The following is a 25,510-nucleotide window of genomic DNA, read 5'->3' as shown; positions in this document are numbered from 1 at the left end:
TCATAACAAGGTAGTCGAACTTACAGTAAGCTGATGCTTACAAGGATTCTCCTGATGAATTTCCAGGGTATATGTGTGTATCTGCTTTCCACTCAGAATGCAGCTGAGGCACTGTGTACAGATGCTGTAACACTGTCCACAGAGACACAGAAAAACAGCTCAGTTTTGCAGTTTTGGCTGGGGAGTGGTTGCTAGAAAGGTTCAGTTGCCATTAGCCCCTAAGGTCACATTGAAGGCGGTGGTAACTGTCAACGGCACAGAGCAGGCAGCAGCCACAGTAAAAGCCTGGGTGTCCTACCCTAGTTCAGGTGATGCAAAAACACCTGTGTTTGGAGACTTGCTTTGCTCAGATTTACCAGCTTGAGCATCACAGCAGTAGAGGCTCTGACCAAGTCTAGTGAGCACTGGAAGGGCTTGTTAGGAGTTTAAAAGGTGCCAACACTTTACTCGTTTGAGTTTTTCCATGTGTGAAGCTTTAATGTAGTTCTGGTATGATATCTAAAAATTCAGAGTAAATTTGAAAAAAAATCCATTCTCATGCACCCATTCACTGTTTTCACTTGATTATATTATAGATAACGTAAGCCTTAATTCTGAGTTTCTTCAAGGTTCCCCCAAATTTTTTGAGAAGTGTGGACATAATTGGCTTTTTTCCTTTAACAGAAATGCATTGCTGCTACTGTAGCACATGGCAGAGCTTATCATTTCCAGTGGGGCACTGCGGAGTAGGTTGCTTTTGTTTAGGTTTTAGTTCCTATAATTGGATATGACAGGTTGACACAGAAGGGTGAAGATCATGCCCCACCCAGCTTAGAGTCTTCATTCTTTGGTGTTCTCTGGAAATGTATTAACATGCCTTTCACACACGTTTCTACATACAAAACTACCAGCCATTCTGAGTTTGCAGTACAGTCACATTGATAAAGGTGCTATTTAGTCTTCAAAATGGAAGTTCTGCAAATCAGTAGGAATCGTTATGAATTAAAGTAGGCCACTGGCTTAAGGACCAGGTAGAAAACCACAGGCTCTTTGCTCTGGTTGTGCTAACACTGAAGGGTCTATGTGTTGGATGCTGACAAAGCCAGGTAGGGCTGTGTGCCTAGGTGGGTATCCACCGCTGAAGGGCTCCGGGTTACTTGTGTGGTCTTGGCTGCACCACACCACTCTTGCCATATGGTAACTGACACAGGCTTTGATTTGCTTGCATCCCAACAAGGTTAAGGTGAATGGAATCACCAGTTACTGCAATCTGTGCTGAAGTCTTTTCTGTAATGTTTCCCAATGGAGAGTCGAGATAGGGTGATGGTGGCGCAGTCAGGAGACTGGTCTAACCTGGAGGATGGGGCCCTTGGCCTAAGGAGCTGCTGTCAGAGTATGACACAGCACCTGCACAGTCGATGTCCACTTCCTGCCACTGCTGGTGGAGGGGTGACTGGAGCAAAGTAGGCATGGACTTTGACATGAGGAAGCTGAGCCTGGAAGGAGATGGAAAAGGGGGAATAGTCTGCCCTGGCATTAGCATTCTTGTATAACCTTAGAAAACTTGAAGTCCATTTAAAATTGACTCTACCTTAACATTAGGAAGGTAGAATGCTCTAAGCTAGAACTGCTCCTGTTCATCCCTTCTAAAGACAAATGGAAACATTTGTCCAGTGACAGTGATTACCTATTTGTAAACAGCCCCTACACTTAAAACAGTGACCTTTAGTTGCTTGCCTTGGAAGCTTGTGAAAGTGCCTGTCACCAGACTACATGGAACCTACACCTCCAAGGGTAGATGTTTGAAGAAGCCTAAGGTAGTACTGTGTATGGAATCAGACCAGCTTGCATAAACACAACAGACTAGACAAGTGGATGTTGACTTTTTTTTAAGTACATTGTATGCACTAGTGCAAGTGCATGCCACATTATGTATGTGGTGGTGAGAAAACATTTGGGAATTGGTTCTAGTCTATTTTGTATGTTCTTGAACTCAGGGAGACAGGAAACAAGCACCTTTACCTGCTGAGCTCTCTTAACATCCTGGATGTTGATTTCTGGGTATTCCTCAGTTGCTGAGGGAGAGCCAAGGAGGGACTCGCACCTACCCGCATGCGCTTGATGCCTGCACGAGTGACCTGCTGGCAGTCGTACAGCTCCAGCCGCTCTAAGCCACGGCAGTTCTCCAGGTGCTCCAGTGCAGCATCCGTGACAAGGAGGCAGTTGTCCAGCTCCAGGACCCGCAGTCTCTCATGCCCACATGTGCTGCTGCTCAGGTGTAGGATCCCTTCATCTGTGATGAGCTCACAGTGGGACAAACTCTGGGGAGGGAAGAAATATGTTCCTTCAGAGGTAAGAGCTGGGGAGTCGGTCCCTCAAGTGCCCCTGAGTAACTGCTGGCTGTGGTGTGATTTGTCCTCTGAAAAGCACATGCTGGGAATTGGGTGCCATGTGTTGGGGAGGGCCCCCTTTGTGAATGAATGGAAAATGGAAAGGCTGGATTCTACAAAACCTCATCAGATCGACATCCAGTACTGCAGGAAACACTTGCTTGGGGTTTTCTGTAAGACCTGCATAAAATGGCTGTGACACCGTTTCCTTGTCTGGAGAGGAGCTGACAAGGCCCTGGGTTTTTTTGCGCCCAGGCAGCTAACTTTAACCAGAAATAAGGAAATACATGTTTCAGGGGGGTAGTTCAAAGTTTCCCCCTTGAGCAATTTTATGGCCCAGTTCACCATCTGAGTAGAGGCTTCACCAGTAAAGCGAGCCGTTTTGGTGCCCTTGTTCCTTTAAAATGTACAGGGACTCAGTAGTTAAAAGCACACACTGTTCTTCCAGAGGACCAAAGTTTGGTTTTCAGAACTCAGATGGTGGCTCACCACTGCTTGTGACTCTGGCTACAGGAGGATCCAGTGCCACTGGCTTCCGTGAGCACCTGTAGTCACGTGCAATCACCCTAGCACAGACAAACACGTACATTAAAGTGTAGGCGTCTGAGACCTTGACCCTTGCATAAGCATTAACCTCTTGGGAGTGATAATAAAGGTTACATAGCCAAGTTTACTTAGTAACTTCAGACTGGACAGTTTCTCCACTGTGAAAGTAGAAAATCCACACCAACATAAAAGGTCGTGGGGGTGGGGGACCGTGCCTGTGAGTGACTGATGTGTTTACCCTGGGGAAGAGACTATGAGATAATGTCTGAGGTACTGGGGCTGAGTAGGAAAGGGCAGAGTGCTGCAAGGTCCCAGATGGTGGAGGAGAATGTCAGGCTTAGAGTTTAGCAGGAAATAGAGGATGTCCTTGGATGGAGAGAAACAGGAGCTAGAGCATGGGGCGTGCAGGCCACGCAAGCCAATGCATGGCAGAAGTGGAGGTCTGAATAACTTGTGGGAGATGGCTCTTTCCTACTACCGTTTGGATCAGGCTTGGCAGCAAACACCCTCTCCACCAAGTCTGCCCACGGGTTTTTGATCCCAGAGTCACTGAGAATATGTTACACTTCTCAGAGAGCTCATCAGTATAGAATCTGTTAATTCTTTAAATGTTAGGAAGAATTTTAAGCAAATCTATTTGTACGTGAATGTTTGGAAGAATTTAAAGATAAGTGAATTTCCTTAAGAGATTGGGGTTGTTTTACATCAAGTGATTTATTTGTCCATTTCACCTATGTTGTCAAATCCATAACTGTGAAAATTGGAAAATCTCCAAAATCTAAAAATGTTTGACACAGTACCACAAACAGGGAATATCAACACATAAACAGGAAATCCACAGCTGACCTTGTGAAGCAGGCCACAGTTGAACAAGACAGATATGAATTTGTGTTTAGACTTTGGCACTAATCCCAAGCACTTCATTTGTATATTGCATATGATACGTGTGTAATGAAACAGCCCAAGCACCTCTGTCCCAAACCTTTTGGATAAGGGATGCTCAGCCTGGACAGCTGTGATGGTAGCATGGCCTGGGGGCTTATTTCCAAAGCTGCAATGTGGCTAAGATACTGCTGCGGTTTTGGTTTCAGCTTCACTGATCTCTACCATGTTATGTCCTTTTAATTTGGGCTTATTTATTTTACTCTGTTCTGGCTCATGGAGTTGAGACCTCTCTCAAGTGCAGGCACTGGTGTGGGGTCTGCAGTGCTGTCTTGGCTGTACCCCCACATCTTGATGTGCTGCATTTTGATCTTCATCCCTTAACCTCCCCTTTGACTCCCTCGAGTTCCTCAGTGACTGCACTTGTCTAGAAGCCTGCCCTTCTGTGTTGTGTGTAACCTTTTCTGTTGCCCTTGAGCTGAGAGCCTGTGATTCTATAGTTTGGGTTGTTACTCAGTGGGGCTCCAGGAACTTTTCTCGGTGCTCTCACTACAGGGCATATCTCCTTCCCTCTGCCGAGCTGCCTTCTATCCATGTGACTGACTGGCTATCTCAGTGAAGTGGCAATGCCTACAAAAGACAACACTGTCTTTGGGAGAGTGGCTACTTCAGTTAGTATCATGTCCTCAAAGCTCATCCATGTTGAGGCAGGTGCCAGGATTTCTCCCATCAGAACATTATGTGTGTATGCAGCACACTGCATTTACCTGTTGACGAACATTTGGGTTGTTTCACCTTGGCTGTCGTGGATCAACACTTTGAATTTGGATGTGCAAGGCTATCTACCACACGCCATTCACAGTATCAACAGCTGAGCACATCCCATAAAGCATTTTATATGATGCTGAGGTGGACTCAAAACAACCATGGGTTTGGGTGCATTCTCATCCAATAAGGAAAGCTAGGCTGTGGTAGGGGGGTCTGTGCTAGAGGTGGTGTGGGCTTCTGGAGAGAAACTGTGGGCCCATGGGAGAGCCTTATCTTGTAAATCTTAACATCCTGAGATACCTACAAGCTCTGAAGAAGTCAGGGGCACGCACATCCCTTATGCAGAGATTCAAATTTCAGAGCAAAGTCTGCTGCTTGAGTTTCCTGTCTTCTCCAGTGAGAACCATCTCCGGCCAGAGGAGCCCTCAGGACAGTCTGCAGCCTACAGGTGCTCCTTCTAAGAATCTCAGTTCTGAAGAGGAGCCTCCCAGGCCTGACTGTCTGCTAGCTATCCTTGGCGCTTCTTACTTTGGTTTCTGGAGTAAGCTTTTTTCTTCTCCCTTCTCTTCTTCGAAATATGGTCTCTGCATGCCAGTCAGCCTAGGCTCACACCTGAAGTCTTCTATGTGGGGTTCCCAGGAGCTAAATATCACAGCTGCACGCCTCAGACCACCTGACTCGTGGTGATGTCACAGTTCAGCTCTGCTCCTATGCCCTGATTCTAGAAGCAGCACATATAAAAATGGGGGAGGGCACATTGAGAGGGGCTTTTGGTGCTCAACCCTCTGGGGAGAACTCTGATTTTGGGAGTCATTCCAAAGAAGGGCATTGGGCCCTGCTCTTCCAGGAGCCCCTACGATGACTGCTGTTAGATCTTTCCAAACATGCTCAGACCTCTTTACCGCTCCAGCTGAGTACATATAAAAGGCAAGTCTATCAGGAGGATGGCCCCTATCTTTGGTCCATGTAACATTTCACATGCCAACTTTGCTCTCCCTGACAAGATGGACTTGGGGTTCAGTGAAGTGATGGGGCTGTGGGTCCCTATCAGCTTCACTTCCTACAGTGGAAACAGTAACATCCATATACCTCACAGCCCAGGTTAGCCCAACAAGGAGCTCTTTGAGACCAAGAGTGACGGTACTCTACAGGAAGGGGACCCGTATGAGAGGGATGCGTAAGTCATTGCTGTCACCAGTAACTCACTCACCAGGGCTTGCAGCTTGGGACAGTGGATGGAGAGCTGGATGAGGGTGCTGTCGGTGATCTAGAGAGAAACAGGCTGTCAATGTGGCTTCCATGCCAGGCCCTAACGCCTCCTAATAATCCTGACTTCTCTTAAACATGGGGATCAGAGAACACAAAAGAAAACTAAACTGTCAACACCTGGGGAGGCACACTGTTGTTTGCTTCTGGTGCCTCAGGGAGCCTAAAGTCGGGACACAAAAGCAGGCAGACAAGGGGTTACCCAGGACACCCTTCTCTGTAGTTACCCTATCACCTGACATACAGGTTCCTTCCTCTCACAGACTATGTAAAATAAAAGGAAGTTCTGCTTATGCTTGGAAATGGATGGTGCTCTTTTGCATGTCTCTGCTAAAGTCTATCTGAAGTTCTGGCGCAGCCAAACACAAGTCCCATTACAAATGGCCTAATGGGGCCCAATACCCACCACCATGCTGAGGAAATGGCAGCGCCTGTTCTTGCTACTACACCAGGCCCTCAGCAGTGACAGTGCAGCCCAAGTGGCTGCCAGAAGTACACTCACCAGGACACATTCTTCAAGGTCCATCTTCTCCAGCTCATGACAGTTCTGAAAGAGGCCACAAAACACTCGGCTACATGGGCCACGTGAGGACTGGCCCTGTAGGAGTGAGCCCTACTTATAGCCATCACAAACCAGCAATTCAGAGTGGCCGCCCTCCGAGTCTGAACTCACTTCAGACAATGACTGTGGCTACTGCGGGCCACACCATCCTCTCAACCCAGAGAGGGCTGTCACCCTCCTACACTGCAGAGGGCCTGAAAATGGGAGGAGAGGACAGGAAGACAGACCGGGTACCACGGGCAGCACACAAGATGGGGAGCACGGCCGTGGTAGGGAAAGCTGTGCAGACGCCAGCTGGGTCCATACAGAAAGGGCACCTGCCACCAGAGAGAAGGTTCTGTTCAAGGTGTCAACAATGAGGCCTGAACTCCCTGCAGAATGCTCTGAGGGCATGTCTGAACTGCAGCCTGTGGGCTGCACCTGCCCAGCGAGAGCTCTGGCTGGCCAGCATTTCTTCTAAAGTGCACAGTTCTTTTGTTTTTTCTCGAGACAGTTTCTCTGTAGCTTTGGAGCCTGTCCTAGAAGTAGCTCTTGTAGACCAGGCTGGCATTGAACTCACTGGGATTAAAGGCGTGTCCGTCTGAGCGCACAGCTCATAAAATGAACCTTGGAATTGACAGCACTATGCGGAAGGTGGGACACGCCTGCCAGGATCTCCCTAGTGTCCTGGCCTGCTGAAAAAGGTGCACAACCCACCGAAAGGGCTCCATCCTACCTCATGTTCATCTCTTCTGAAGTTAAAATTTGATTTGTTTGTGCTCCCCAAAACTACCTGAGCTACTCTGAATTAGCAGGTTGAGTTACATCGCAGTTTTGTTTCAAACTCAGTGCCTTACCCGAGCTAGGAGTGTAAAGCCTGCATCAGTCAAATGGGAGCATCGAGCAGCCTCCAAAATCCTGGGGAGGGGAGAGCAGAAGCAGAGCCTACTTAACAACAGAAGCACAGCATGATGCAGCACACTGAGCTTCCTCCCCATGTCCTTCAGGGACACACAACCACAGCCTCAGGACAGATAGCAGCACCAGGGTACGTGGACCAGAGCAGAGTTCTAATGTCTCATCAGAGACATAGACAGTGACCAAGGAGCCTGCCCAGCACTGTTTTTAAAAACACAATTAAAACGGACTTTTGCTAAACAAAATCATCTTTACATCCATGACACTTATTCATTCTTTGGTGCTGGGGATTGAGCTAAGGCCCTCATGCATGCAGGCAAGCGCTCTCCCACCAAGTTACATCTTCAGCCCCTAGACAGTGAAATTTCTAGTTGCCCTCTAGGAAAATGTAAACTGTGCAATAAGAAAACATGAGTTAATTCTCATAAGAACAAACAGGAGCTGGGTGACGGTGGTGCACACCTTTAATCCCAGCACTTGGGAGGCAGACAGTGGTGAATTTTTGTGAGTTTGAGAACAGTCTGGTCTACAGAGTGAATTCCAGGACAGCCAAGGCTGCACAGAGAAACACTGTCTCACAAGAAGAAAAAAAAAGAAACAGTTTCACTGGAATATGAAAATAAATGATTAAATAAAACTTTCCCACTACTTCTTGTATAGTTGTTTGGATTAAGACTGCTGGATTAAAAAAAAAACTGGGTGGTGGTGGTGGTGCACTCCTTTAATCCCACCTAGCATTTGGGAGGCAGAGGCAGGCAGATCTCTGTGAGTTCGAAGCCAACCTGGTCTACAAGAGCTAGTTCCAGGACAGGTTCCAAAGCTACAGAGAAACCTTGTCTCAAAAAACCAAAACTGCTGGTTTTGCTGGTCAGTGATGGCCCACACCTTTAATCCCAGCTCTTGGGAGGTAGAGGCAGGTGGAATCTGTGAGTTTGAGGCCAGCCTGGTCCACAGAGAGTTCCAGGACAGCAAGGGCTGTTACACTGAACAACTCTGTCTCAAAAAGCAAATCAAAACAAAACAAAAACCTGCTGGTCTTGAGATAGAAATCTACAGGTTTAGCTTCTCTCCTTATTCATCATGAGGTGCAGGACAAACTGACTTTCCTCTGGGCCTCAGTTTCTGCCGAAAGTGAGTGTCCACTCATGTGGCTGTGTTGAGTTAGGTCAGTGTGGAGTGAGTGTCCACACAGGTGGATGTGTTGAGTTAGATCAGGATGGCACAGGCCTACAGGGAGCAGCTACTCTTGAGGCAACAAGCTTCTGCATGTGCAGGGTTAGTGCTTGGGGCGGTGGACAGTAACACTCTGCCTTGGGAGCCAGCCCTTCCTCCAAATATTCAGAAAGACGCAAGCAGCTACCTTTCCTGAGTTTGCCCATCCAGTGACAGGTGCCCTAGAGACCCACCTTTCCCGGGTTTGCCCATCCACTGACAGGTGCCCTAGAGACCCACCACAAGTCTGTTCGCCGCCAGACCACTCTGAGGGCCAGAGCCTAATGGAATGAGTCAAACCACGGGCAAATGCATGAACCAGATCAAGAAACATAGGAAGAGTCATCGTGCTCACACCACCCGACGGGGTCAGGCGCTGTCTTCCTCCAGTCCACCCGACAGCTCCTAGCTCCGTCACCCCTCTCCCCTCTTGCAGCCTAGTCCTCACAATCGTAGAAGCAAAAGTGGGTCATACTCACTGCAGTCTGGGGCAGTTCAGGCCCAGGGCTGTGAGAGATGCATCCGTGAGATTACTACAACCCGAGAGGCACAAGGCCTGCAGCCGGTGGCAGCCCCTGCAGATCTGCACCACGCCCTCATCAGTGATGCGCTGGGGAGAAGAGGACAGCGGCCCGCACTGACTTGGGGCCAGGAGAATGAGCCTACTGCGGCCCACCGTACTCCACCCTGACACCCAAACAAAACAGAAGCAGGCTGGTGTGGCAGCACTTGCCTATAGTCCTGTCACTTAGAAGGCTGAGGCAGAAGGATTGCCAGTTTTAGCATATCCTGAACGACATAAGTGAAACTAAAACCAAAAACAAAACAAAACAGTACCCAGGTGTAGCGGTGCACACCTTTGATCCCAGCACTTAGGAGGCAAAGACTGTGGATCTCTGTGAGTCTGGAGTCAGCCTCGTCTACAGAGTGAGTTCCAGGTTAGCCAAGACTATATAGTGAGACCCTGTCTCAAACAAACAAAACTGTCCAAAACCAAAATAAGAGTAAATAAGTCCCAGCTATCACCAAGTTGGCAGGTGCCTGCTTGGCATGCAAGAGGCTCTCTCCCCCTAAGTTCAATCCCAGTACTCAAAAACGGGTTGAAAGTGGCTTTTGCACAGCTTAAAATAGCAACAGACACTGGAAGGCTAAGATTCCACCAAAAGAGACTGTTCTCGGAAGAAATTCATAAACTCGTGATAAAACAAAGAACTCGGGACATCCTAGTTAAAAGGCACATTAGTATGTGGCTGGGTGTGTAGACAGGGATTCTCTGTGTATTCGTCATAGAAATTGTGTGGTGTTTACATGTATATAATGCCTCAACAAATACTTTAGAGAAAAGGAAAACTAGTTACTGATATATTCCTTGGAGTTCTATTTCATTTGTCTGTAAATACCAGGAACAGTCTTTGTGTTCAAATAGACTAATTCACACAGGCATAAGCATGTGCCTGTACTCTAGGTTTGCCGCTGGCCAGTGCTAATCCTGTGTAACTAGGATCTTCCTTTGGACAGTCCAGGCAGATCTGTAATGAAGATCATCTGCTTTTCCCTCCACCACCAGGCATTCTGAAGACCGGGATTCATTTATTCAAAGCTGAATGCAAGGCCTTTCTCTTACATTTCTCAAAAATCTAGGTCCCCCTTGGGCCATGCAGCCCATGATTGCGCATGACCACACAGCAGCAGTGAGGGAGACTTGTAGGCTAATGCCTAGAGAAGACTGCTGACTTTCTCTTGCACACGCTGTTTGCTGCACTGCTGCATGAGTGCATGTGTATGCATGTGCATGCACGCACAATCTCAAGTGTCATTCTTCAGGTGCGGGCCACCTTTTTTTGAGACATACTCTGTTACTGGCTCGGAATTCACCAAGTAAAAGGAGGTTGGCTGCTCAGCAAGCTGGAGGAATCCTACTGCCTCTGCTTTCCCAGTGCTGGGTTTTAAGGACATGCTGCCATGCTCAGCTTCTTCATGTGAGTTCTAGGGATCAAACTCAGGTCCTTGTGCTTGCAAAGTCAGCACTTAATTCACTGGACTATCTCTGCAGCCCACAGCTGTTATTCTTGCCAAGGAATTATAGGGGTATTCATCCAAAAAAGAGATGACATTAAGATATTAACAAGCTGTTTAGGTTCAACAGTGGGCTAGTTACAGCATTTCTGATTGTTGTTGTTGTTTTGAAAGAGTCAGCCAGGCAAACTGGCCCGCACCTCTAACTCCAGCTTGCAATATGCTAAGGCATGAGAACTGTGAGTTTCAAGCTTGTCTGGGCTATGCGGCGGGATACGTATGTGCGATATACAGATTCATATAAATATGTTTCTAAATATGAATGCAGGTGTAGAAACTAACTCTCAAGACTGACTGATGACTTGTGCTGACCATGCTGCCTTATTATTGTTCTCTAACCTTACAAAGACTCGTAGCTCCAATGAAGATGGAGAGAGGAGTCAGGGTATGCGCATGGGGTTATTTGCCAGCCACTTTGGGCATGTGCGGCCAGACAATGGGGCTGCACGCAGGTGTGGCGGGCAGTGGGGGCACAGGTGCAGCGGGAGCACCGGTGCGGCAGGCAGTGGGACGCGGGCATGATGGGCAGTGCGGTTGCGCACAGGCGCCCGGGTCCATACTTACTGAGCAGGACTGCAGGTTGAGACTGACGAGCTCGTGGCAGTGGTGCTGAATGTGTTTCAGAGCTTCGTCCTCTAACTGAGTGGATGGAGGAAATGAAAGCGGGATGGAACCCAGGTGAGAGAACATGTCGGGTACCAAGATGACTGCCACAGCAAGAGGAACAGGCTGACCAGATGCGGGCCTTTGTACCTGAGTGCAACCCCTCAGAAGAAGGGCTTTCAGGCCCCGGCACCCCCGCACCAGCGCCTCGATGCCTTCCTTCGTGATCTGGTCGCACCAGGAGAGGTTCAGATACTCCAGGTTCCGGCAACCATCGCTGAGAGAACAAAGAACAACAGCGCCCTGTGCAGCCTCCTGCAGACAGTGCCAAACTCAGCACACCACAGACAGCCTGGAGGGGAGATGAGCCCAGGACCCAGCTGAGCCGCCTCTTCCTCACCCAGTGGAGTCCCTGGGAATATCTTGGACTGAGACGCTAGCCATGCTAGTGTTGGGTTTTGGGTTTCTCTGTGTAAGTGCACATATGTGTGGGTGCATGTTGTGTGTGTGGCCAGAAGTGGACTTTGGGTGTCTTCCTTAATTCCTCACCACCTTTTGTTACTAATTTGTAAAAGATCAGTTGATTGTAATGAACTCACAAACAGGACACAGCTAGATTACTTGAATCAAACACTGACCAGCCTCAAACTCTATACATCTCAGAGAACTTTATAATTAGAAAGGGCACTAAAAGCCAAGGAGTTTCTCTTAAGATGTCACACATTCTGTATCAATTACAATTTTATGTACTCATCCACTACAAAAAGAATTGAAAATAGAAAACAATTAGATTTAAATCCTCTTTTTAATCTTAAATTGTGTGTGTGTGTGTGTGTGTGTGTGAGAGAGAGAGAGAGAGAGAGAGAGAGAGAGAGAGAGAGAGAGAGAATGTGCCTATGAGTGCAGTTCAGTTGCCCAAGGGGCCAGAAGAGGGCACCATACCTAGGGACCTGGAGTTAAGTTAACTGTGAGCTGCCCAACATGGGTGCTGGGAACTTGGTTCCCCTGCAAGAGCAATTATGTGCTCTTGACCACTGAGCCCCCTCCCCAGTCCCTAGCTTTCTATGCTCTTTCATGGTTCCTGGGTCCTTTTTTCTGCATGCTCTCCCTCCTCATCACAGTGGGCCCCAGGGATCCTCCTGTCTCCACCTCCCCAGGGCTAGGGTCCTGTTTACATGGATTCCGGAGATGGAAACTTACAGACTGCACTACCTCCTCAGCCCACACTGTGTGTTCTTGACCCCAAATGCCAAGCACTCTCACCTGATTCCCTTTAAGGAGCTGTTGGTGACAGACACACAGGACGTGAGATCCAGGTGTTTCAGCTTGGAACAGAATCTGCTAAGGCTGTAACACGTGCTGGAAAAAGGCAGGCACACTAAAGATATTTTCAACCTTGTTTCTCACCCGGTTTCCCCGTGGCCACTCTGTCCCCAGACCCTTCTTTATTCCTTACCTGTCAGTGATTTTTGTGCAGCCATTGAGGTTTAAATGTTCAATGTTTCGGCAGTTCTGTGCAAAGGTCCTAAAAGGGGATAGGGGGCGAAAGTTGTGTGGGGTTTTTACTCAAAGTAGCACAAAAAGCTTTAAGGCAAAGATTTGCTGCCAGAGACCCATGGTTACGGGGTGGCTGCAAGCTGCAGAGTGGCCACTAGAGGGCAGCACAACCATCCACTTAGAACAGCACTTTCCAAATCCTCCCTGTAGCAGCAAAGGCCACAGACTCTTTGGCGGAGAGCCTCAACTCCTTGGGTTCAGGAACCTAGGAGGCTCTCAGGCAGTGCCTGTTGCTAGCCTGGCGCCACCCCCGCCACCACCCTTGGGGATCAACTGAGATGGGAGGCCTGCGCACTGAAAACATCAGTTTGGAGCAGGGGTGAAATCCTTCCTGTACTGTGCCCCGGGGGCATTCTGATCACTGTCAGTATCACTAGTTTCAAGACCCAAGTTTACTGACAAGGACCCCAACGCATGAAGAACCTCGACTGTAGGTGAGAGGAAGGGCAGAGGCAGATAACCACACCACTGCCACTACTCGCCAGGATGTTCTCAGGCAATCTGCGTCTTCCTCGGATATGACGTCAGCGAGTCTCGAAGAATGGAGCCCCAGTTGTTTCATGGCCACGGAGCTCACCCTGTCCTGCCAATGTATAGGGTGGAGGACCAAACTGGATAAGCTCCAAGGTCCATGATGCTCAAACAGTGTAAGTGGAACAGATGCCAGCAGCTGCCATGTGTGACCCTGCGGTCTGCGTGTGAGGCTGGGGAGAGAACTAGCTAGAAGGATGAGACTGAAGATTGCCGAGGCCCCTTGGTGGGGTTCGGCAGCTACTTCTACCTGCAAAACTTAAAAATATGTCGGTTTCTGGGATTGGGTAGTGAGAAAAGCCGAGCTTCAGGGATGCAGAAGTAGCCTCACTGAAATGCCACTCGGCTCAACCTGTCTTTTACTTTAATTAATTACTGGCGGGGGGGGGGGGGTGCTGAAGAGATGAGGCGGTGGTTAAGAGCTCTTACTGCTCTTGCAGAGAACCTGAGTTTGGTTCCCCACACCCACAAGGCTGTGCAAGACCATCTATAACTCCAGTTACAAGGAATCCAGGATCCTCTTGTGGCCTCTATGGTGTATGTACATGTGGTGCACACACATATGTGCAAACAAACACGTCTTTAATGAATTAATTAATTAATGGACCGAATGATTTTTTGTGTGTGTGTGGTGCTGGGGATCATGGGCCTCTCACAGGCTATGCAAGCAATCTACCATTCTGCACACTGTGTGCCCCAGGCCAACAAAGGATAGGACCGAAACAAAGAATCGTTAAATAGAGCAGCTGCACCCCAGACCTAAACTCAACAGAGCACTGATGGGGACGAGAACTGCTCCATACCCAAGGAGGTGGAACCCATGATGCCTGCCCAACACCCAGCAAAACCCTGCGCGTTTTCAACAGCAGAGGAAACTAAATCTGCAAGGAACAGAGAACTTCTCTGTCCTATCCAAGTCTACTCAAAACTGTCAGCAAAGACAGCAGGCAAGGGCACTGGAAGTACTGTCTGCTTTACCCAGAATGCAGTGTGAGCCATTTCGTGCAGACATGAGAGGATTTTGTGCATTTGAGAAGATGACATGCTAAACATGGCTGTGATGAAATGTGTGGATGGATTAACAACAAATTAGATACGGTAGGCGGGAAAAAGATCAGTGAGTCCGCAGGGCAGGGCGTGCACCAATGGCAGAGGATTTGCCTGGTGTGCACAAGGCTCTGGGGACAATCTGCAGTAACACATGTGCTCACACACAAACACACAGGAGCTGGTGTGAGATGCAGCTCAGTGGCAAACTGCATACATGGTGCATATATATGAGGTTCCATCTCCAGCACTGCAGGGGGCAAGAAAAACAACGTATAAAAATTAATCATTTCTCTATTTCTAGCAATGCACAGTGAGGTTGGAATAAAGTGTACGACTTGCAACAGCACTTCCGAATATGTAGAGGCAGGGGCTGGAGAGATGGCCCAGTGGTTAAGAGTACATACTGCTCTTGGAAAGGACCCGAGTTCAGTTCCCAGCACCTATAACTCCAACTCCAGGGGATCTGATATCCTCTTCTGGCCTCCGTGAACACTGCACTCAGATACACATACCCCACTCGGCAACAGATAAACATGCCCAATGTAAGTTAAAGTAAATATTTTTGAAAAAATATTTAGAAGAAAAGAATATTTAGAACTAAGTTTGACAAAATATGTATACAGCTTTCACACCACCCAGCGCCAGCTGAGACCTGAACAGGTATATACACAGGCACTGTGACAGGCATGTGACAGATCTGTGTTTTCAGGGTGCCACTTCTCGTCAGATGGATCTGTAGTATCAAGTCTGCCCTGAGACCCCACCAGGATGCCCAGGAGAAGGCGGCCACCGGAGCAGCTAACACAGCATCCTAGAGGAGCAGGGCTGGGAGAGCAGCTGTCTCACTTCAAGGCGTGACAGCGTTGCTAAACAGAGTGTGACTGACAATAAGACATAGACTGTTAGAATAGTAAGAGGTTTATAGGCAAAACCCAACCCCGAATATGACCCCATGTTACATAGAAAAACCAGCTCTGGTCAGGGGCATGGCTGAGTGGGACCCTGGGTTCAGTCACTAACAACTGCCCTCAAATATTCAAAATAGATCTGAGTTTAAATCACAAAACTTCTGAGGGCAGTGGAGCCAGAGAGGGGTGCAGCATTCAGGAACACTGGCTGCTTCTGCAGAGGACCTGCATTCCGGTCCCCACACCCACATGGCAGCCGATAACTCCAGTTCCTCTCCTGGCCTCCATGGGCACCGGGCACACATGATGCACACTCATGAAGGCATTCGCACATACACAGAAAACAAAAACGAACAAAATTTTAAAGACATTTACAAGGAAAACACAGGACAGGGTGTTTGTGACCTTGGGTTAGGCATAAGTTCTTATGTTCCATAAGGAAAAAGTCCGGAAAATGTCTTTCATTAAGAACTTTGCTTTGGGGCTGGAAGGAGGCCACGCAGTGAGTCGGCAGCACTTATTGTTTTTCCAAAGGATCCAAGTTCGGTTCCCAGCACCCACATGACGCTCACCTGTCCATATCTCCAGTTCCAGGGGAACCCACACCCTCCCCTGGCCTCTGCAGACACCTGTGCACATGTGATGCACATTGATCCATGAAGGCCCCCACACACACAAACACAAAATTTAAAAACTAAATAAAATAAATATGCACAGAAACTTCCCTTCAGACAGGCAGCTAAGAGACTGGGAGAGCGCATTTGCAAAGGTATTGCGCCAAGCACTGGAACCCAAAAATGTAATAAGAACTCTCAAAATAGCCAGGCAATGGTGGTGCATGCCTTTAATCCCAGCACTTGGGAGGCGGAGGCAGGGGGATCTCTGTGAGTTCAAGAACAGCCTGGTCTACAGAACAAGTTCCAGGAAAGCCAAGACTTACACAGAGAAACTGTCTCGAAAAACAAAAAAGAAAAAAAAAGACTCTCAAAAAATGAATGAAAACAACCTATGAAAAAAACATGGGCACATGACCTAGACAGACATCTCCCCAAGATCTATGGCAGTGAGTCAGAGCATAAGAAGACACCTAGGGGCATCAGGACCATCAGAAAATGCAGAACCACAAGATGCCACTGTGCACTACTAGGGCCACAGCGAAATTATGCCACACGAAACTTTGGCAGGAACATGGAAGACCTGGAGAGTCACAGACCACCATGGGAACCTAAAATAGAACATTCTGCTTCTAAAATAGATTGGAAGCTTCTTAAATGTTTAAGCTGGAGGCTGGGGCACACTGAAATGGATCATCGTGCAAGCATGCAAACATCAGCAAGCATTGCTTATGGGACCCACTGCAGGAGAAATTAACACCCACGCAAACGGGAACGCCACCAGCTGTCCATCAACATAAATGAACACAAGCAGTAGATCCCTGATAGTGGACAGTCCTGCTGCACAGGACTGCCCGCTGCAGCAGGTCCTGACTGACGGCAGCTGCACAGGACTGCCCGCTGCAGCAGATCCCCTGACTGACAGTGGCCGCACAGGACTGCCCGCTGCAGCAGAGCCCCTGATTGACAGCAGCTGCACAGGACTGCCCGTTGCACAGGACTTCCCGCTGCAGCAGAGTCCCTGGGTGGCAAGTGGTTAGATTTGGTACTTTGAATGGTTGTCTGACAATGACAAGCAGTTAGGAGAACTCACACTGTGAGTTTCAGCTCCTCCCTTGCTGCTATGCACTGCTAAGGCCTAAATCTGCCCTGTTCCCACAGGCTCCTGTGTGGAGCACGGGCCCTTGCTGGTAAAGCTGAGGAAGCTGTGGAGTTTGAGGAGAGGCACCTAGTCAGAGGAAGCAGGTCACTGGGGTGGGTTCCTGGAGCTCTCTCTCATGGTTCACTGATGCCTTGCTTTCTGCTTCCTGGTCACCAAGCAGTGTCTGCCACATACTGTCAATGTGTGCGGGGTGGACAGCACAGACTAACTGAAACAGGGAGCTAAAAGAAACTTCCTTTAAGTCGCTCCTGTCAGGCATTCAGGCCACAATGACCATAGCTCACTAACACCGGCAGTCAGACGTGGGGGGTGGGGGGAGGTAGAGCTCACTAACCCCTGCAGTCAGACGTGGGGGGGGGGGTAGAGCTCACTAACCCCTGCAGTCAGACATTGGGGTGGGGAGTAGAGCTCACTAACCCCTGCAGTCAGACGTGGGGGGTGGGGGGAGGTAGAGCTCACTAACCCCTGCAGTCAGACACTGGGGTGGGGAGTAGAGCTCACTAACCCCTGCAGTCAGACACTGGGTGGGAGGCACAGCTCCCAGCTGGCCGCATGATAACCAGAATGAACAGTGAGGCTATTCTAGAGGCTGTGCTGTGTTTAGATGCAGATGTTTGAAAAAGTATATAAGACACTCACATCTGTGCTATGGGACAGGCTGTGTATTGGAGGCTTCTGCTCAGTTCTGTGGTCATAGCGTGTTCCAAACACACCCAACACTTGGCTAAGCTCTGAAGTTCAGCAAGGTTACTGTATTAAATGCAACTGTTTGAGGTTACTTTTATTTTATGAATATGTATTTGTCCATGTGTACCATGTGAGTGCAGGTGCCCAAGGAGGCCAGAGGAGGGCGCTGGATCCCGAGGCAGGAGTTATAGCCAGCAGGTTCTGAGCTCCTGGACATGAGTGCTGGGAACCCGGCAAGAGCAGCAAGTGCTCTTAAGTCCTGAGCCATTGTCCCCAACCCCTTAGGACAAGTGTATGAGATGGTTAGCCTGACACCTCGATAGCACCTGCACATCTATAGGATGTTACTGCTCCGCAGGAAAAGGGAACAAATGGTAGCTACAGCCAGATGAATGACTGAATCCAGGGCAACTGTGCTGAGCGTCAAGAGCCACACACAGGACCAGCGTCTCCCTCCGACGCACAGATATCTAAATAATCAATTAAGATGTTTGGTTTCAAACTCAGGACAAATCACCAAACATTCTTGACCTCTCAACAGTGTTTCCTACCAGGCGTGGTGGTGCACACCTTTAACCCAGCACTCAGGAGGCAGAGGCAGGAGGATTTCTGTGAACTCCAGGACAACCTGGTCTACAGAGCAAGTTCCAGAACAGCCAAGGACAGTTCAAGCTGGTCTTGAACTCAGGAGATCTGCCTGCCTCTGCTTCTGAGGGCTGGGGTTAGAGGCAAACACCACCACACCCAACCTGAACTAGTCTTTAATGTATCAGTATATCTACAGTGTACAGTGATTGTTTCAAAATGGCATTGTTCACTGTGGTAGCTCATGGGTGTTGACCGGGGTCAAGCCACACAACCTGTATTGGCCCTCCCTTCCTTTAGCCTTCCCTACTTTCTACTACATTCTATTTAAAAGACCCTCCTGAAGGCAGGGTGTGGGTCTCTGTGAGTTCAAGGCCATCCTGGTAGCAAGTTCCAGGGCAGCTAAAGCTACATAATCAGGAGGCCTTGTCTTAAAAAAAAAAAAAAAAGTCCTTCATGGGCTGGAGAGATGATCCAGCAGGTGAAAATGCTTGCTACCAAGCCTGGGGCCACTTGCTACTGAGCCTGATGTTGTAGTTAGCTTCATGTGTCAACTACAGGTGACATGGTTCCTAAGCAGGTGGGCCAGGGATACACTCAAAAAAAGGAAGCCGGGCAAGCCAGTAACCAGTGTTCCTCCATGGTCTCTGCTTCAAGCTCTTGCCTAGAGTTCTCACCTTGGCTTCCCTCAATGATGGGCTATAACCTGTAAGCCAAACAAACCTGTTTCTCCTCCAATGAACCATGGCTACCTAGGAGGAAGGGGACATGCATGCAGGTGCACAGGTGCTATTGATCACCATAATGAAAGTAACATAATAAACCTGTCCCATCACGAGTAAGCAGAATTCCTCCTTACAGTACAGGCACTTCTGAGTTACTTTGTGTGTGAGTAAAGTCTTGGAAGAAACTAGAGGAGAGGGTAGAGGGGCGGAGGAAACTAGAGGAGAGGGTAGAGGGGCGGAGGAGAGAGAAAATACTCAGGGCCCGGGCACGGCCCTCTGCTGCCAGCTATTTGGTGGACACTCCTGGCACTTCCACACACGTTCTGTAACTGCCCCACTGGTGTCCAGGAGCGTGAGCTCATACTGGGCAGCTGAAGCCATTTGTCGCCAGGCTGTTCCCTTCAGGACAGTGGGGTGGCAGTGGCTCCAAAGCCATAGCTCCCATGATGCAAATTACCACAGAAAGGACTCAGTGGGAGAAAAGGACAGAATGGCTGCTTTGCTTTTGCTGATGTCACCCACCAGCTGTGGTGGCTGTCACTCACTTCAAGGAGGAGTCCCCAACGCCGATGCAGCCCCGCAAGCTGAGTTTCCTGAGGAAGCCACCGCACCTCTTGGAGATGTTTTCCACAACTCGGCCCTTAAATGGAGAAAGGTGGGAGATGGTCACTTTTTCATGCTCTTTATTTCATAACAGAATAAGCTGTAAATGAAGATTTCCAGATGCAGCTAGAGCCGCACCCGATGCTGAGTCGGTCCTCACCTGTCTGCCACCAGCACAGTCAGGATTCTGACAGCCTCACTGCCTGTCCAAGGATTAGGAAGCTCCCTCCCCATGATACCAGGGGCCATATTCTTGTTTTGTTTTTTTGCTTTTTGAGACAGGGTTTCTCTGTGTAGTCCTGCCTGTCCTGGAACTCACTCTGTAGACCAGGCTGGCCTTGAACTCACAGAGATCCACCTGCCTCTGCCTCCTGAGTACTGGAATTAAAGGTGTGCGCCATCACTGCCCGGCTCAGGGGTTACATCCTTAAAGAAAACTGACTCCTCCCTCTCTCAACAGCTACCGGTCGTCAACAGTTCCTCAGCTATGGGTGGATAGCGTTTTTCATAACTACAAATATTGATGCGGAATGTCCAATTGCTTTTTTCTTTTAAAGTTTTATTTATTTATGCATGTATGCATGTAAAAGTACCATGGCATATGTGTGAAGATCAGAGGTCAATTTGCAAGAGTTTGTTTTCTCCTTCTACTATGTGGGGCCCCAGAACTAATCTCAGATAGTCAGGCTTGGTAGCAAGTGCCTTTACCCACTGAGCCATCTCCTGGTCTCACATGTCCAGTCTCCAAGGGTGTGGAAATTCCTCACCTCAGAGACGCACATACACTCAGAAAGAGGGGCACTGGAAGGAAGCTCCTGACACTTGAACACTTCATTCTGCCTTTTCTGTCAACCCGCAGGTGCATAGCCCACTTCCCTAGGCAAGTACTCAGACTCAACCTATTTGTTCCTCAGTTTCTTCAGTTTGTTTTTTTTTAATTTTTTTTAATCAATTTGTGTGTTTATCTGTGTGAGTTTATGTGCACAATGTGGGTGGGGGAGCCCTTAGCGGTCACAAGAGACATCTGATCACCTAGAACTGGAGTTACAGGTGGTTGTAAGCCACCATGTGGTACTGGGAATCAAACCCAGACCCTTTGCAGGAGCAGCAAGTGCTCTTAACCACCAAGTTGTCTCTGCAGCCCCTCTGAAGTCTGATATTGAGAGGACCAACACATTAGCACACAAGGCATGCTCAGAATGGTGTGAGTGATCAGGAATTACTGCTGGGTGCTATCTGCAGGGACTAAGGCATCCCTTTCCAGAGGACAGGTGGATCCCTTGGTCCTTGCATTCTCTGTACTCACACACCAAAGCAGGAGGAACGAGGGGCTCCAAAGTGAATAGTGAGAGAGAAGTGTTCTGCCCACTCGCTGGAGATGCTTGGAATATGGAGGGACCCTGCTCAAAAACCATTACCACAAGTGGGACCAGTGTGATGTCTGAGTAGGTAAAGGTGCCTGTTACCAAGCCTGAAGGCCTGAGAGCCAACTCCTGCAGGTTGTCCTCTGACCTCCACTTATACCCTCAGCAAACGCATGTCCACACATACACACACAATAAATACAAACAAAATAACTTAAGTGAACTAACCTACCTCTACATCTGTTTGGAAGTTAAAAAGGTCTATTCTCTGCCAGTTGCTTCCGTCCAGGGCTAAGATGTTCCATGCCTGGGAAGTGGAGGTAAGAGAGGAGGTGGGGTGAGAAGGACACATCCACTGAGAACAGGTAATGTTTTGTCTTCCCAAACGTTTAGTTGTAATGTTGTTTGACCCAAGCTCATCCCTCTCATTGACACTAGCAGCCAGACAATACTCTACCTTGGAAATCTGTGCACATCGACAAAGAGTTACTATGTCCAAGAAGGAGAAAATTCTAGAGAGACAGAAAAAGATGAGATGGTGTCAGCATCTTAGGACAGTTAGACTTTGGAAGATAAAATCTAAGGCATCACCTGGACACACGGAATTTTCAAGCGCCCTTGGCTCACACCCTCAGCTGGTAACACACCAGCACACACTAATTTCCCACTCACTGTCCGCCTGCTCCTCTTCTGCTTTAATCCGTCCTCTAATTCCCCGTCCTCCTAATGCTCCTAACATGCAGCACCAACTCCTGGCTCAGATACTGGAGGCTCAAATAATGCGGTTCAAAAGGTCTGATGAGAAAACCCCTTTGTTCACCTGGCAAAGAGGTCACAATCTTTAAGCACCTTTTCCCAGGCAAAAGCCCAGGAGCCACAGGAAATGAGAAAGGCAGGGAGGAGGAGCAAAAGGACAGACAGATGGAAGCCTGGGACGTCTGTAACGTGATGGGGAACCTCCTTCAGCCAGTAACCTTTAAGAGGCTGGGCCAGGTGAGGGTGTGACCTTCTGGGTACCCAGAGAAAAACTGCCAATCCGCCCAGAGCTTGTTCTCTCTCTGGTTCCTGCTTTACACACCTGATGTGGGACTTCTCATTCCTGTTTCATGAGTTTGCTCCTTATAACAAAGAAATAAAATTGGAATCTTTTGGAGTTAGCTTGGGATTCTTTGTCTCACGCCCTCACCCCCCTTTCCAGTAACATCTGACGCCCAACATACGGCCTGAACCCACCACCCTGAGATTAATAGTCTCATGCTCTACTGACTCAGATTATTTAATATTCTGATATAAAGTCTTAGTCTTTAAGTTATTCAGGTATTTAGTATTGTAAGTCAATAGTCATTCATGTTTGTTATACATATAGTCAGATTAATTAGGTTCTTTAGATACATAAAGATTGTATTCTGCATAGACAGGTAATCTTCAACCACTTCAAGGATCTGTAGAACATGGCATTTAAATAACTTAGGGTTCTGTTGATGTGAGACACAATTGCTCCTAACAGCACCAATCTATTCCAGAGAGAATGTGGAACACTGAAGACACTCCACTGAGGGTTTGTTTTCTTCTTGGCACAATTGGCCTTTGGAACTGCCCATGCCTTGACCACTAACAAAGTACATGGTGTCCGGACTGGATAAGTAGGAGATAAGGAAAAGGACTGCCAAACCTTGCCAAGACAGGGTAAGATGGTTCTGAAATTTTTCCTGCCTCTGAAAATGGTGTGTCAGTTACTCTAGGCCTGAGTCAAAATTGGTTGCTTCAACATTGCAAATGAGAATTTGGGTGATTGCTCAGGTAGCCAGTTGTCTCTGTCATATACTGCACATTTTGGAGCTGCTTGGTCATACTTCCTGCCTACTCAAGTAATATTATCTCCCTTCTCAGGCCTTCAATGGGGCTGAAGATTGAATAGTTGTAGTTATCTTCCTCTTATGATTTAGTCAAGCCATTTCCAATGCAACACTTAGACTCCTTAGCATAGAATGTTTATTAAAACTTTTAGCATATGTTCCTTGCTTAATATTGTTTATGCTGGTTGTAATCCTAATTTTATACTTGATATCTGTTCCTAGTGTATATAGTTTTGTATTGGGTTTGAAACTCTCTTATTCAGACAAAATGGGGAAGTGATGGGGAACTCCTTCAGCCAATAACCTTTGAGAGGCTGGACCACTTAGGGTGTGACCTTTTGGGTACCTAGAGAAAACCCACCAGCCTGCCCAGGGCTCGCTCTCTTTCTGGTTCTCGCATTACACACCTGATGTTGGACTTCTCATTCCTTGATGTGGGATTCCCCTCTGTATGCCGTGAATACCATTGGTTAATAAAGAAACTGGCTTAGGCCTGTGATGGAGTAGAGTAGAGCTAGGCGGGGAAAACTAAACTGAATGCTGGGAGAAAGGAGGTGGAGTTGAGAGAAGTCATGGAGCTGCTGCCAGAGATAGACATGTTGAAACCTTGCCTGTAGGCCATGAATCTCATGGTAAAACATAAAATAATGGAGATTGGCTAAATCTAGATGTAAGAGTTAGCTAGCAATACGCTTAAGTAATTGACCAAGCAGTGATTTAATTAATACAGTTTCTGTGTGGTTATTTCAGGAGTCTGGGCAGCTGGGAAATGAACAAGCGGCCTTCTTACTACAATTCCTGTTCCGTGAGTTTGCCCCTTATAATAAAGAAATATAATTGGAATCTTTTGAAGTTAGCATGGGATTCTTTGACTAGCGCCCTCCCCCCTCCTTTCCGGTAACAATAACGGTTTTAGAGGAAGGTGGTCATGGGTGTGGCAGGGCCTGGGGGTTCCTCTGACACCGGAGGTGCTGATGGCAGCAGAGTGGGTGCACTGTGTGCGCTGCAGTGCTGGGGAGAGACACTGCGAGAAGGGGGGACCCGCTGAGGGCGGACACGATGCTGTGCAGGTATAAAGGAGAGATGCACCGAGGGCGGGCACAATGTTGTGTGAGTAAAAAGGAGAAGGCGCGCTGAGGGCGGGCACGATCCTGTGCGGGTAGAAAGAGAAGATGCGCTGAGGGCGGGCACGATGCAGTGTGGGTAAAAAGGAGAAGATGCGCTGAGGGCGTGCACAATGCAGTGTGGGTAAAAAGGAGAAGACGCGCTGAGGGCGGGCACGATGCTGTGCGGGTAGAAAGGAGACGATATGCAAGTGTGAGCAAGGGGACAGGATAAGATGGCAAATGCACATCAGTAATGGTCCCCAAAAGTCTTCAAAGTCAAAGCCAGTGTTGATTTAAAATTTTGTGGGCTCAAGGGTGATTGACAGAGCCCTAGCGTGCCACAGTGCTGCACACAACCATGGGACTGGGGATGGCAGCTATCGCTCTCCAACAGAGGCTCCGTGAACACAAGGGACAGAAGACCAAAGGCTGCACTGACCGTAACAGATCTCAGTACAGAATATGCTAGCGGCTGACATGTGTGCTTACATATAAACCCACACCCTTCACCAGGGTCTCTGCACACCAATGTAACCTCTAAGGGAATTCATCTTGTTCACACCACAGGTCCTCCTGCCCAATAGCCATCTTGGTAGCCCACAAGTGGCCCCACAAACCACCCATGCACACATCATGCTGGGGTCCAATGCAAAAGTGTATGATAGAGATGAAAGGGAACTAGTTAGGGTCCCCTTGGACCTCAAGGACAATCCATGTGACAATGGCACAATCTACCATCCCCCAGTAACGGCAACACACACTTCTGGCTCAAGGACTGCTGTGCACCATGTGCCACCTACAAGCTACAGGTGAAGTCACTTGTCATAGCCACAGGGTGAGGAGAGGACTATGGGCGTGTCCACTTCAGAGACAGGTTACTTGACCAAGCCGCAGGGATGAAAAGGGTGCAGCTGGAATCTGAACCCAAGTAGTCCAGTGGACTGCCTGGGAAAGTCTGACACAGCAATTTCTTTCTTGAGACTTGACTAGCCACCGTGTGGAAAAGTCTTCTTTTGGTGTTTAGGAAAATCTTGTTTCGCTAAGCGAAACAAGACCTTTGTGGACTGGAACAGACAGGAGCCAAGTGGCTCAGAACACAACTTGTGCTGATCACTCTGAATGGAAAAGCGCATCCAGGAGTATTTCCATCGTGCCCCCACACACGCCTTTAAACTGAGCGCGATCTCATTTCCACAAATAGGCATGGTGCTATTTCCAGCTGCCTATCTACAGCCTATGCCGATTCCTGACTCATGGTTTGATGAACGAAATCGATGTAAAAGACAGACCCTAGGGCACTAGTGACAGACACAGACAGTGGGGCCATGGAGAGGGCACAGCAGGCAAGGGTGCCTGCCGCCAGGCTTGGTGACTCCCAAGTTGTCCTCTAACCTTCACACATGTGCTCCAACCTGCGTGCTCTCTCTCTCCCTCTCTCTCTCTCTCTCTCTCTCTCTCACCTCCACACACGCACGCATGCATGCACGCACACACACACACACACAGAATGAGAGTAAATAAATTTTTTAAAGTAAAAAACAAAGAAGAAGCTGGGTGGTAGTGACACACAAGTACCAGGAC

General features: G+C 48.4%; 1 protein-coding gene across 7 annotated transcripts in view; it reads right to left on the bottom strand.

The window, feature by feature from the left end:
* Positions 1–450: 450 nt before the first annotated feature.
* The window catches only part of Fbxl2 (F-box and leucine rich repeat protein 2), a 49,372-nt gene continuing 24,312 nt past the window's right edge, over positions 451–25,510 (bottom strand). Inside the window, exons 3-15 of one of the 7 annotated variants that reach the window (XM_048424071.3) lie at positions 21,425–21,479; positions 21,200–21,274; positions 19,546–19,640; positions 12,638–12,706; positions 12,445–12,540; positions 11,332–11,458; positions 11,143–11,217; positions 8,982–9,112; positions 7,230–7,290; positions 6,334–6,378; positions 5,776–5,832; positions 2,088–2,300; positions 451–1,475 (exon numbers count right to left, since the gene is read on the bottom strand). In XM_048424071.3, the coding sequence (XP_048280028.1) occupies positions 1,368–1,475; positions 2,088–2,300; positions 5,776–5,832; positions 6,334–6,378; positions 7,230–7,290; positions 8,982–9,112; positions 11,143–11,217; positions 11,332–11,458; positions 12,445–12,540; positions 12,638–12,706; positions 19,546–19,640; positions 21,200–21,274; positions 21,425–21,479 (1,207 nt within the window). In that variant the 3' untranslated portion in view covers positions 451–1,367. Of the gene's footprint in view, positions 1,476–1,851; positions 2,301–5,775; positions 5,833–6,333; positions 6,379–7,229; positions 7,291–8,981; positions 9,113–11,142; positions 11,459–12,444; positions 12,560–12,637; positions 12,707–19,545; positions 19,641–21,199; positions 21,275–21,424; positions 21,480–25,510 lie in introns of those variants that run through there. The other 6 variants (XM_048424069.3, XM_085688987.2, XM_087905189.1 and 3 more) reach the window with 6 other exon arrangements.

Source organism: Myodes glareolus, chromosome 4, assembly GCF_982192425.1.
Source record: "Myodes glareolus chromosome 4, mMyoGla1.1, whole genome shotgun sequence".
Lineage (NCBI taxonomy): Eukaryota > Metazoa > Chordata > Mammalia > Rodentia > Cricetidae > Myodes > Myodes glareolus.
Note: the sequence above shows the minus strand (reverse complement) of the source record. Positions and strands in the feature narration are given on the sequence as shown.